We start from the raw sequence: 13,615 nt of genomic DNA, 5'->3' as shown, positions 1-13,615 counted from the left end.
GCTGGTTATAAGTAAACTATTGCAGGCTTTTTGAGCAAACCTTAAGCAATGCAAGTTCACAAGCCACACAGCATAAATCTATCTGATGAAGTTGTCACCTCCATCTGCCTTCCTCCTTCAATCTCTCTGTCTATATGCATGCACTTAATTTGATTACTATTGACTGCAGGCAGCAACTATGGTCACCTCAGCCCACCTTATTCAGTGTGAGCAACATCACACATTTCTCATGGCAAGCGCAAAGCTGACTGCATTTCGCTCTGTTTAAAACACATTACTTACTGCAGGATTGCATTCAGAGTCCCGCAGCCCGGTCCCAGGGCCCCCCAGATCATTTATATGACTTGCAAGGTGTTTGTTGTGCGTATGTGTGTGTGTTTCTTCATTTTGATTTAGCACTGTGAGCCTGTGGTGGTGAGAGTGACAGGAAAATCTATTGTGTTTATTTCTTTAGCGTTTAGCTCAGAGAGGTATTGGTGCCTAATAAGAGTAGCTTGATGCTTTTTAAAAAAAGAAAAAATCATAATGGTACATAGGAAGAGTAATGATGAGGTAAGCAGCTGTGATGATGATGGAAAGGATGAAGTGTTAGAAATGGCCAATATGCGAAAAAGGCTCGGCGGGGGGGCAGGGAACGATGTTGTCAGATGAGGACCAGAAGCGTAGGCGTCTGGTAATGGATCGTCGAGAGGGCGGCGGCGTCCCCTGAATGCGCATTTTCTCCTGGCTCTTGCTCCTGAGAAAGCAGAAACGCTTCACTGCTGGAGGGGCTGGAGTGTGTGAGGGTTAATGTACAGACAGATACACAGACAGGGAGAGAGTTGGGTCAGTGGAAGAGAAGAAATTATGGTTCAGAGATTAAGAAATGGCTACATTTATGATTCATGACGAATGAAGCCCCGAGGTTCCCTTTGAAGATTATTTTGGCCATGCAATGTAGCATGAAACTAGGGAAAGTATTATTACTTGGAAAGCTGAGAAATGATAGACTGAAATTGGAAATTTACAGCGGGATTAGTTCATTGAGTGGATGTCAGGAGGAAGAAGGTAGTAATTACAGTAACCCTGAAAAAAAAAAGAGTCACATGGCACCCCCTAGTGGAAAAGACAGATAGCTGATGCACACTAAAGCTAGTTTACTGCAACTGAAATGTGTTTGAATTCTTTTTGTGCTGATTTCAGCTTTTAGTGCAGACCTGAAGACATTCAGTTGGTGTGAAAGCTGTTTTCTGAACTCGGGACCAAGACCCCAAAGTCACTTTAAAATGGGCATCTTGAGTATGATTCATATGGACTCTAGTGCAATTCACTATTAATATTACAGCAATTCGACTTCACTTACTATCGCTTTCCCTATTGATGACGTCACTTAACTATTATGGTACAATTTCCTCAGTATATAATTTCCCAGTCAAAAATAATGCAGTTCAGACCTAAAGGGATAGTTCACACACAAAGCTGTCATCATTTACTTATCCTCATGTCGTTCCAAACCTGTCTGAACTTCTTTCTGCTGTGGAAAATGGAAGAAGATATTTTGAAGAATGCTGGTGACCAAACAGTTTTGATACCATTGTCTTCCATTGTATAAGAGGGGGGGAAAAAGACTTTTAAGAAATTTCTTAAAATATCTTCTCTTGTGTTCCACAGAAGAAAGACATTCAGGGAGAGTAAATGACAGAATTTTCATTTTTAGGTAAACTATCCTTTAAATAATACTTTAGCTCTGTGACAGGATTTCTCACCTCGGCCGTTGAGGGCAGGTGAAAGGGTTGGGGACTGTATATGATTCTCCTCTCCGGAGTGATTGTTCATGGAGTCCATACTGAGACGGGACTGTCTGGGTGGCAGTGGTGGAGGGGGAAGGAGTGGTGCGCTCTCGGGACAGTCTATACATGTGGGGATCTCCGGCAGAGGGATGTCTGGAGCGCTTCGGATTCTCTCGCCTGGAGCGTCAGTCCGTTCTCGTTGGCTTTCTTTCTTAGGTTTGATGAATTTCACTATTGCTTTGGCTCCAGCCCAATGCCGGCTCCTGTGTTAGAGAAAAAATAAATGTCAAAACATCCTTTTGTATTCAAAGTTCATACGAAAAAGAAGTTAAACTTAACAAATAGGCCTAAAAGTACAGTCTATTCTGTCTTGATCGGTACGGATTCCATAGATGGACTCACTTTTTAGGAGTTGGGTCATAGAACTTATACTGGTCCATGATCTTCTCCTCCAATTTCTCCTTCTGTCGTCGTAAAGAATTCAGCTTATCACTGTAAGAGAAAACAATGAACAACAAAAGCATGACAAATTCATCCCAATGAGCTATTTTAATCAACTAACATTTTAATTTGCAATTTCTGTTTTATAGCTTCAGCAACACAAGGTTATATTCTTTCCTAGTATCCAGGTTGGCAATCACTGATTAAAAATATGATATGATGTCTCTGTGACACACTGCTCACATGTACTGTTTCTGTTCTTCGTGGTAAAGTTCTTTGCTCTCCATGGTTTTCTCCAGTAGGGTCTGATTTTGTTGGCTGAGCATCTGGATCTGACTGAGAAGATGATGGTTTTCCTCTTCCAAGTTTCCTTTCAAACGGGTTAGCAGCTAAATTGAGAGAAAGATTGATATCTTAGCGCTTGATGCTAAAAATAATCAGTATCAGGTCCAGGAATCAATATCTAGTCTCGCCTGTGATGGTATAATACATCACAGCCATAATAGTCTTGGGTTCTCCGCAGAAGCAGATTGTGTATCCAGTATCAGTTATTTCCTTTTACAAGGTCTCTCTCACCTCACAGTGGTTGTCCAGTTTGGTCATTGAGATGTCTAGACCCTGATGCTGCTCTTTCAGTTGGTCGTACCGCGCCTGCCAGCGGTTCAGTTCCAGCTGGGACTCATTCAGAGAGGTCTTCAGTTCTTTGGTCTGCAGTTGCAGGCTGTCATACTCCTGTCTCAGCTGTATGTGTGTCTGCGTCAGTCTGCAGGCACATAAACAGAGGCTTAGACGGTATCATTTTATTGAACATTTACCCTCAATTATGCGTGTTGCTTATTTTACTTAAATAAAATGTCTAAAATACGTCAGGTACAACCGGGTTAAAGGCAATAGTATATGATTGCAGAAAAAAAAAAAGATTTTATCCCTTCTTTAGCCCCATTGTACCCTATAGTTAAAAAATAATTGTTTATGTGCATGTTACATTTAATCATTTAGCATTAATAAATAAAAAGAAAACTATTTATATTACCAATGAAAAATGTCAATAATAAAAATAGAATCACTATGCACTGATGTGGTAACTGAAATATTGTGCATCCATAAAAGTTGTTACTACTGTTCTAGTGTTGAATGTTGTAGTCTATTCTAGCCAGCAGAGGTCAGTACATACTTAACATGAATACTTCACCTCAGCCTCTTGCATGTTATCAACTGAAAACTGACTAATGAGTGTGTTTTTTGAGCAAAAAAGTCTCTAACCTGTCTACTTCTTCTCTCAAACAGCGGTTCTCCCCCAGGATAAGAGTGTTCTTGTGAATTTCTTCTCCCAGACTCTCCCTGTCCCTGTGTAGAGATGCCTCCAGTGCCTCCATAGTGTCCTTCTGCTTCAGGAGAACCGTGTATCTGTTCAACACAAATGTACATACAGTGATTCTAACTAAACATTTCTCTAAAACACATTCAAGTCATGATCCAGGAGGATAAGGAAGCACAAGGAAGATGCTTTTTTAAATTTTATGTCATTGTCAATGTAAATGAGTCTGACCAGCAGTACAGCCAACGAAACACTGAAAATGTATTTCCAAATAAAGTCTTGTTAAAATTACTTTTTTTTTTTGCACAACTAGATATGGCCTAGAACCTCAAAACAGTGTGACCTATTGTACGTCTATCCATCACAGTCTCATTTTCATTTCCATCAAATTAAAGATGGCATCTATCTCGACAAATGTGCACTGGGGGCTCACATTCACAAACCCCTAGGGGTATTTAAAAACAAAAACTAACAAAATCTATAATAATATATTTTGTTATTAGAAATTATTTAAAAATGACTGGAAATAAATTAAATACATTTTAAAAGTAAATACATTTTAAATGCATGTAAACATATTAAACCTAACACTTTGACAATATAAAAATAAAAAAATTAAATACATTTATTCTAACTGTTTTGACACTGACTGACACACTAAAGAAGACGGTTTCCAAAATGCATTATTATTATTATTATTATACTTTCTTTGACAATTTTAATGTGCATGTGTGGTCAAGCCACAATTATTTCATTTTTATTTTATTTATTTATTTATTTTGAACCAGAAAAGGTGACTTGGACTTTTTCTATTTATTTCTCACCCCTTCTCCAGAATCTATTTCTTCATGGCTGTTTTAATTATTTGTGGAGATATTACATTATTTATTGAAAGGTTAACATGACTTAAAATCATAGGGGGTATATCAAGTAAATAATTCAAGTCACAGGGGTTTCAGCTGACAAAAATGTTTGGGAACCTGTTTCATATGCCAGCACTCCTCCAAAAAAGGCTGGGCTGTAAATTGATTAATTTAAATAAATAATAGTAATTAGTAAATTGAGTGTGTGACATGTGGAGTGCTGGAGATGGACGCTGAGGCCGGTGGACATTACAGCTGATTGGGGCCCTGACAGCCATCTGCTGAACCCCTCAGCTGAGGCCCCCAGAGACACACTACTGCATTATTCATGAGTAAAAGAGACTACAAAACTACATTAAGGCAAACAGAACTAGGTTTTTCCTGTCTCTAACAAAAGACACAACTTTCCACATTGCACCATGGGAAAACGAGTATGACAGGCATGTGTGAGAGGATTAGTGTGTATTAGAGCAGGTTATGTTTGTGCTCATTAGTATCTAATGTGTGCGGCTAAACATAAGGGACATTTTCCATTGTGACCCACCTCTAAAATCCATCAGTGGGGTTGTTTCTTTAGCAACACCACTGAAATCCAAACATTCAAAAACTATATTGCAGGACAAGTCAGGCCTTAAAGGGATAGTTCACCCAAAAATGAAAATTTGATGTTTACCTGCTTACCCCCCAGGGCATCCAAGATGTAGGTGACTTTGTTTCTTCAGTAGAACACAAACAAAGATTTTTAACTCAAACCGTTGCAGTCTGTCAGTCATATAATGGAAGTGAATGGGAATCATGGCTTTGATAGTCAAAAAAACATCGCAGACTTACAAGTGCATTACCGCCACCTATCTCTCAAATGGACCATTGACACTCTATCTACAATCTCAATTAGGAGTGTCAATGGTCCACTTGAGAAATAGGTGGCGGTAATGCACTTATAAGTCTGCGATCCGCCGTAAAGCAAGAAGAAGACACGTCATGCGCCGGCTGTCGATGACGCGCTCAGGACATTTCGGACATTGCGGTGAAAATCAGAGGTAAAAAACGATATAAATACTGTTCAGTTTCTTGCACAGACCGAACGTTTTGTGTCTTTACACATCAATGTATCGTCACGAGCCGCAGGGTTTAATTTGGTTTTGTTTGTGTATGTTTTTTTGACTCTCAAACCCGTGATTCCCATCCACTTCCATTATATGACTGACAAGACTGCAACGATTTGAGTTAAAAATCTTTGTTTGTGTTCTACTGAAGAAACAAAGTCACCTACATCTTGGATGCCCTGGAGGTAAGCAGATAAACATAAAATTTTCATTTTTGGGTGAACTATCCTTTTAATGCCTATAAATGTTACCAAAAACATTTACATATAGTTAAAATAAAATGCTAGTCCGGAAGCATCTACTTACAACAAAGAATATTTTTACACTGACTGTTCCTTGCTAGTAAAGGGATAGTTCACCCAAAAATAAAAATTCTGTAATTTACTCACCCATATGTTGTTCCAAAACTGTGTGACTTTCTTCTGTGGAAGAATGTTGGCAACCAAGCAGTTTCAGTTCCCACTGACTTCCATTGGAATTTTTGTCCATACAATTGCAATCAATGGGAACCAAAACTGATGGTTACCAAAATTCTTCAAGATATTATGTATTATGCATAATATTATACGTTTCTTCAAAACTTTTATGTTCTGAAGAAGACAGAAAGCCAATGACTCGAGGGTGAGTAAACAATGACAAACTTTATTTTTGGGAGAACTATCCCTCTGTCTCTCAATGTCTCTGTCACTGTCAGCGGTCCTAATGGTATGAGGGTCACCGTGGCGACTCCACTTATACCAGACATAGTTCATTACTCTATTGTTACACTACCTCCTCAGGCAGACAGAAATATATATAAGCTGCCACCTATGGAAGGGATCAATAACTCAACAAAGGTCACCTACTCTGTCAACTACTACAGAAAATGAGGCTAAATGTGAAGGACTCCTATTGGATATGTCCTTCATTAGTGGATATGTTATTCAATTCCAATTGATGACGACATACTTCTTAAAAGTAGTAGGTGATATTCAATATATTACATGCAGTAGGCTAGTTTTTTTATTTCATATAGGCTAATGCCATCATTGTTTGAAGAAAAGCTGGATGGCATATTTAGAGGACTGATTGAGCTGGAGAGGAACTGACTTGCTCTCCAGTGCGCGGTGTTCTTGCTCCAGTGCTCTCTGGTTGCTCTTCAGTTCTGCGTGTCGGGCCATGAGCTGCTCGTACTCAGTTGCCTGCCTTTCGTGCACAGCAAGCAGGCGCTCGTGGTCCTGCGTGAATCGGTCACGGGCCGCACACGCCTCCTCGCGCTGTTTCTGAAGGGTCTCAGCCTCGGACTCCAGAGTTTGCAGCTGGGTCTGTAAAGCTCCGTACTGAGCCATAAGAGATGAGCTCTGGGAGCTTAGTGTCGAATTTTCCACCTGAACACAAAATAAAAGTCAAAATTGGACATTTACTCTTTTGTATATTTTAAGCTTTCATAATCTCACATTAAATATACATTTTAAAAAATAATTTATGGTAAAAAGGTTAACTCTTCCTCTATTCTCCAATAAAATAAAATAAAATAAATAAAAATTAAATAAAATAATATAAAAGGGTTATTTAACTCTTCCTCTATTCACCAATAAAATAAAATAAAATAAAAGGGTTATTAACTCTTCCTCTATTCTCCAATAAAATAAAATAAAATAAAAGGGTTATTAACTCTTCCTCTATTCTCCAATAAAATAAAATAAAAGGGTTATTAACTCGTCCTCTATTCTCCAATAAAATAAAATAAAATAAAAGGGTTATTAACTCGTCCTCTATTCTCCAATAAAATAAAATAAAAGGGTTATTAACTCGTCCTCTATTCTCCAATAAAATAAAATAAAAGGGTTATTAACTCGTCCTCTATTCTCCAATAAAATAAAATAAAAGGGTTATTAACTCGTCCTCTATTCTCCAATAAAATAAAATAAAAGGGTTATTAACTCGTCCTCTATTCTCCAATAAAATAAAATAAAAGGGTTATTAACTCGTCCTCTATTCTCCAATAAAATAAAATAAAAGGGTTATTAACTCGTCCTCTATTCTCCAATAAAATAAAATAAAAGGGTTATTAACTCGTCCTCTATTCTCCAATAAAATAAAATAAAAGGGTTATTAACTCGTCCTCTATTCTCCAATAAAATAAAATAAAAGGGTTATTAACTCGTCCTCTATTCTCCAATAAAATAAAATAAAAGGGTTATTAACTCGTCCTCTATTCTCCAATAAAATAAAATAAAAGGGTTATTAACTCGTCCTCTATTCTCCAATAAAATAAAATAAAAGGGTTATTAACTCGTCCTCTATTCTCCAATAAAATAAAATAAAAGGGTTATTAACTCGTCCTCTATTCTCCAATAAAATAAAATAAAAGGGTTATTAACTCGTCCTCTATTCTCCAATAAAATAAAATAAAAGGGTTATTAACTCGTCCTCTATTCTCCAATAAAATAAAATAAAAGGGTTATTAACTCGTCCTCTATTCTCCAATAAAATAAAATAAAAGGGTTATTAACTCGTCCTCTATTCTCCAATAAAATAAAATAAAAGGGTTATTAACTCGTCCTCTATTCTCCAATAAAATAAAATAAAAGGGTTATTAACTCGTCCTCTATTCTCCAATAAAATAAAATAAAAGGGTTATTAACTCGTCCTCTATTCTCCAATAAAATAAAATAAAAGGGTTATTAACTCGTCCTCTATTCTCCAATAAAATAAAATAAAAGGGTTATTAACTCGTCCTCTATTCTCCAATAAAATAAAATAAAAGGGTTATTAACTCGTCCTCTATTCTCCAATAAAATAAAATAAAAGGGTTATTAACTCGTCCTCTATTCTCCAATAAAATAAAATAAAAGGGTTATTAACTCGTCCTCTATTCTCCAATAAAATAAAATAAAAGGGTTATTAACTCGTCCTCTATTCTCCAATAAAATAAAATAAAAGGGTTATTAACTCGTCCTCTATTCTCCAATAAAATAAAATAAAAGGGTTATTAACTCGTCCTCTATTCTCCAATAAAATAAAATAAAAGGGTTATTAACTCGTCCTCTATTCTCCAATAAAATAAAATAAAAGGGTTATTAACTCGTCCTCTATTCTCCAATAAAATAAAATAAAAGGGTTATTAACTCGTCCTCTATTCTCCAATAAAATAAAATAAAAGGGTTATTAACTCGTCCTCTATTCTCCAATAAAATAAAATAAAAGGGTTATTAACTCGTCCTCTATTCTCCAATAAAATAAAATAAAAGGGTTATTAACTCGTCCTCTATTCTCCAATAAAATAAAATAAAAGGGTTATTAACTCGTCCTCTATTCTCCAATAAAATAAAATAAAAGGGTTATTAACTCGTCCTCTATTCTCCAATAAAATAAAATAAAAGGGTTATTAACTCGTCCTCTATTCTCCAATAAAATAAAATAAAAGGGTTATTAACTCGTCCTCTATTCTCCAATAAAATAAAATAAAAGGGTTATTAACTCGTCCTCTATTCTCCAATAAAATAAAATAAAAGGGTTATTAACTCGTCCTCTATTCTCCAATAAAATAAAATAAAAGGGTTATTAACTCGTCCTCTATTCTCCAATAAAATAAAATAAAAGGGTTATTAACTCGTCCTCTATTCTCCAATAAAATAAAATAAAAGGGTTATTAACTCGTCCTCTATTCTCCAATAAAATAAAATAAAAGGGTTATTAACTCGTCCTCTATTCTCCAATAAAATAAAATAAAAGGGTTATTAACTCGTCCTCTATTCTCCAATAAAATAAAATAAAAGGGTTATTAACTCGTCCTCTATTCTCCAATAAAATAAAATAAAAGGGTTATTAACTCGTCCTCTATTCTCCAATAAAATAAAATAAAAGGGTTATTAACTCGTCCTCTATTCTCCAATAAAATAAAATAAAAGGGTTATTAACTCGTCCTCTATTCTCCAATAAAATAAAATAAAAGGGTTATTAACTCGTCCTCTATTCTCCAATAAAATAAAATAAAAGGGTTATTAACTCGTCCTCTATTCTCCAATAAAATAAAATAAAAGGGTTATTAACTCGTCCTCTATTCTCCAATAAAATAAAATAAAAGGGTTATTAACTCGTCCTCTATTCTCCAATAAAATAAAATAAAAGGGTTATTAACTCGTCCTCTATTCTCCAATAAAATAAAATAAAAGGGTTATTAACTCGTCCTCTATTCTCCAATAAAATAAAATAAAAGGGTTATTAACTCGTCCTCTATTCTCCAATAAAATAAAATAAAAGGGTTATTAACTCGTCCTCTATTCTCCAATAAAATAAAATAAAAGGGTTATTAACTCGTCCTCTATTCTCCAATAAAATAAAATAAAAGGGTTATTAACTCGTCCTCTATTCTCCAATAAAATAAAATAAAAGGGTTATTAACTCGTCCTCTATTCTCCAATAAAATAAAATAAAAGGGTTATTAACTCGTCCTCTATTCTCCAATAAAATAAAATAAAAGGGTTATTAACTCGTCCTCTATTCTCCAATAAAATAAAATAAAAGGGTTATTAACTCGTCCTCTATTCTCCAATAAAATAAAATAAAAGGGTTATTAACTCGTCCTCTATTCTCCAATAAAATAAAATAAAAGGGTTATTAACTCGTCCTCTATTCTCCAATAAAATAAAATAAAAGGGTTATTAACTCGTCCTCTATTCTCCAATAAAATAAAATAAAAGGGTTATTAACTCGTCCTCTATTCTCCAATAAAATAAAATAAAAGGGTTATTAACTCGTCCTCTATTCTCCAATAAAATAAAATAAAAGGGTTATTAACTCGTCCTCTATTCTCCAATAAAATAAAATAAAAGGGTTATTGACTCTTCCTCTATTCTCAAATAAAATAAAAGGGTTATTTAACTCTTCCTCTATTCTCCAATAAAATAAAATAAAATTGAATTGAATATTCTGTATTCCTTGTAGTAAAGAATTTAACAGGGGTTTGGAATGACATGACAGTGAGTAAATAATAATGACACAAATTTATTTTTGGACAAACGATCCCTTTAGTCTTGAGAAGCAACTGCCTTTCTTGCTGTATGGGTCAGAGGTGAACAGTTGAACACGCTGTTCTCATTCTGGAAACGTCAGTCCTGCATCACACCTGCCATTTATTTAGTCCTTAATGTCACAAAATTCCTTTCTCGTGTCACTAATGACCCTTACACAACCCAAAAAACAGAAGGCAGCTTCCTCACCTGTTCTTTCTTACGGTATTTGCTGGCCCTGCTAAGCAGTGGCAATGTCAATCATTTCTATGTGTCTTGAGTATGTCAAATATTTTTGGAGATCAGAAAGTACCGATTAGCTGTATTTATAATTAATGACTCGTCTTTGACTATGTTCAACACCTATTTTGTTAATTTTCAAATTACAAGAAGGCTATTAGGCTAAGGAAAATTCTATTTGGGGGGGGGGGGGGGGGGTAATAATATAAAAAGTAATATTTACAGAATTTGACATGGTTACAGTTTAATTTTGAAAGCATGAGATTAATCGTGATTACTCCTATTACAAGCCCAATGTTTTTTTTAATAATTTGCATGTTTTTTTTCTAAGTCATAAATATTTGTTTCAGTCCTGCAGTGAAACACGTAAGGCCTACTACATTTATAATTTAGGAACAGAAGCCTGCCACTGATGATTACAGTTTTAAACCTGCAATGTTTTTGTATACTGTACCTGTAGTTTAGCGGTTTCTTTATGAAGAGAGGTGTTGTGCTCTTGTAAAGACGCTGCCTGTTTCTGCAGAGCTAGTGTTTGTGCGTAGAGCTGTGCATTCTGGGAATCTAACTGCTTCAGTTGCTCCTTCAGAAGATTTTTCTCTGTCTGCAGGGCAGCATTCTGGGAAGGTCACAGTTGGATAATGTTAGTAGACAAATAAACTAGCGGGTATTAAAAGTTTTTTAAAGAAGTTTAATTTGTAAAAAAAAATAAAAAATAAAAAGTAAATATGCCATCTTACATTCTTCTCAACATCGATTAGTCGGTCCTTCAGCTTGAGCAGTTCGGCTGTGGTCTCCCTATGTTCCGTCTCCCACTTCTCTTTATTTGAGCCCAATCTATCCTGCCCCAAAGACTGCTGGGAAATCTCAGAGTGAGCCGCCTCTTCCTCTTGCCTTTGCTTGAGGGCCTCCAGGTTCTTTTTCACCTGGTGAGGACAGATCAGAAGAAAACCGGGCCTGATTTAAGATGCAACAAATCAGAGATCTCTATTGCTTTTCTCCCCAACTTTCTTTGTTTTGACATGTACTTGCATGTTTGTAGTTTGAGAAAGCGTGAACATACAGTAGAGAGTTCAGTGCGAAGTTGCTGGTTTAAGCTGCTGCTCTCCTCCAGGCGGGACTCCAGGCTCTGGATCTTCTCCTCTCTCAGATCCAGAGTCTTCTTCAGTGCTGACTCAATCTTTGTCTCCAGGATCTTATATTTACTGAAGGATGAGAAAGTGGAATCTCTGTATATTAGAATGTTCAATCTGCGTGAGCATCAGAATCTGATCAATCAAATAAAAAGGGTGAGATCTTTGACAAGAAGTCATTATTACATCAGCCTTAGCAACAGTGTTTTTTGCAGCACAACCTTTGTTTCAGATTTATAACAAAAACTCTAAACAAAGAAATAATAAACATATACCATTATAGATATTGTGTGAAAATGGGTAACATTAATTTTTACACATATCATGACTGTCCCATAATTTTTCCTCTAACAAATATTTTTCTATCAAGGTTTCTATCGTCAAGAAAAAATATCGAATTGTATGGCTTTAGGAAAAATGAAAATGCTAGCAATAAAACTAGCTTTAGTAAGACAAAGAAGTTGGTCATTAAAAAAAATATCATTTTAAATGTAATTTCAACCTCAACAACATGGTGATTTGAGATGTGGGTGAAATTACATTTATTTGAAATAATAAAAAGTGCATTTTCTTTCTTGGATAATATCAGCAGACAAACTAGTGAGTATTAAAAGTATTTTGAGGAAACATGAATACACACACACACACACACACACACACCCCCGTCTTGGACGGTTTACTAAGCACAGTGGAATGTGTCTGTTAGTAGTAAATTTCTTCAAACACTAAGTGATCAGCGACAGCTTGCGTTTTATGACACTATTAGCTGGTGAGAAATGTTTCAGCTCACAATCAGTCACGTTTGTTTCTTTTGATCTAACTTACAAATACATGTCACTTGTCACACTCACCAAAATAAAGGGGTTAGAGGTGGGGGAGAGAGAGCGAGTCTATTTCCTTATTGAGAAAGATGAATACTTCACTACTAATCCCTCTATAGGGAACAGTCCAGTGAAAACTAATCCAACTGGACTATATGTTAAGAGTCAGGCCTGTAATTACTTCATACTGTGGCCTCAATATAAAAAAAACCTATTATAAACACACAACTATAAACTGCAACACTCCTGCTTGACCACAATAATGTAAAGATAGCATGCACTTTGACTCCGATTATAAGGCAATGAACAGTGTTGGGGAACCACTACTTTTCAAAATCCTTACATTATTGCTTAAAGGGGTCATATGATGCCACTAAAAATAACATTATTTTGTGTATTTGGTGTAATGAAATGGGTTAATGCTGTTTAAGGTTCAAAAAACACCTTATTTTCCACATACTGTACATTATTGTTTCTCCTCTATGCCCCGCCTTTCTGAAACGCAACGCTTTTTTACAAAGCTCATCGGTCTGAAAAGCGAGGTGTGCTCTGATTGGCCAGCTATCCAGTGCATTGTGATTGGCCGAATACCTCAAGCGTGTGATGGAAATGTTACGCCCCTTACCATATTGTGATGCCCTGTCCGGCCGGAGCGACAAGACAAAAACATTACAACCCATTATAAATGAGGCATTTGTTGCATCCAGTGGGGACATAATTACGGATTATAATGACTTATACTGTCTTTTTATGTGTTGCGTTGCATCGCGCCGTGTAAACATAAAACCATGTCTGCATTTGTGATCGGAGAAACGACAAACAACAAGTGCTACTCTACACTGCCAAATTCTTTAAATATAAAAAAACTTACTTACAGTCTGTGAGTCAGTACAGCCGGCATTGTAGTCTACTCTACCAGGATCAGGAAACAGT

The 13,615-nt window shown here is 35.7% G+C and overlaps 1 protein-coding gene across 1 annotated transcript in view; it reads right to left on the bottom strand.

The window, feature by feature from the left end:
• LOC107602261 (protein Daple) overlaps positions 1–13,615 on the bottom strand; it is a 69,408-nt gene that overhangs the window by 14,387 nt on the left and 41,406 nt on the right. The window contains exons 17-25 of the mRNA XM_016294722.1: positions 11,792–11,933; positions 11,469–11,654; positions 11,186–11,347; positions 6,587–6,864; positions 3,474–3,617; positions 2,787–2,973; positions 2,454–2,599; positions 2,172–2,261; positions 1,746–2,032 (exon numbers count right to left, since the gene is read on the bottom strand). Coding sequence (XP_016150208.1) covers positions 1,746–2,032; positions 2,172–2,261; positions 2,454–2,599; positions 2,787–2,973; positions 3,474–3,617; positions 6,587–6,864; positions 11,186–11,347; positions 11,469–11,654; positions 11,792–11,933 — 1,622 coding nt within the window. The remainder of the gene's footprint in view (positions 1–1,745; positions 2,033–2,171; positions 2,262–2,453; positions 2,600–2,786; positions 2,974–3,473; positions 3,618–6,586; positions 6,865–11,185; positions 11,348–11,468; positions 11,655–11,791; positions 11,934–13,615) is intronic.

Source organism: Sinocyclocheilus grahami, unplaced genomic scaffold (genome assembly GCF_001515645.1).
Source record: "Sinocyclocheilus grahami isolate Dianchi unplaced genomic scaffold, SAMN03320097.WGS_v1.1 scaffold323.1, whole genome shotgun sequence".
NCBI lineage: Eukaryota > Metazoa > Chordata > Actinopteri > Cypriniformes > Cyprinidae > Sinocyclocheilus > Sinocyclocheilus grahami.
Note: the sequence above shows the minus strand (reverse complement) of the source record. Positions and strands in the feature narration are given on the sequence as shown.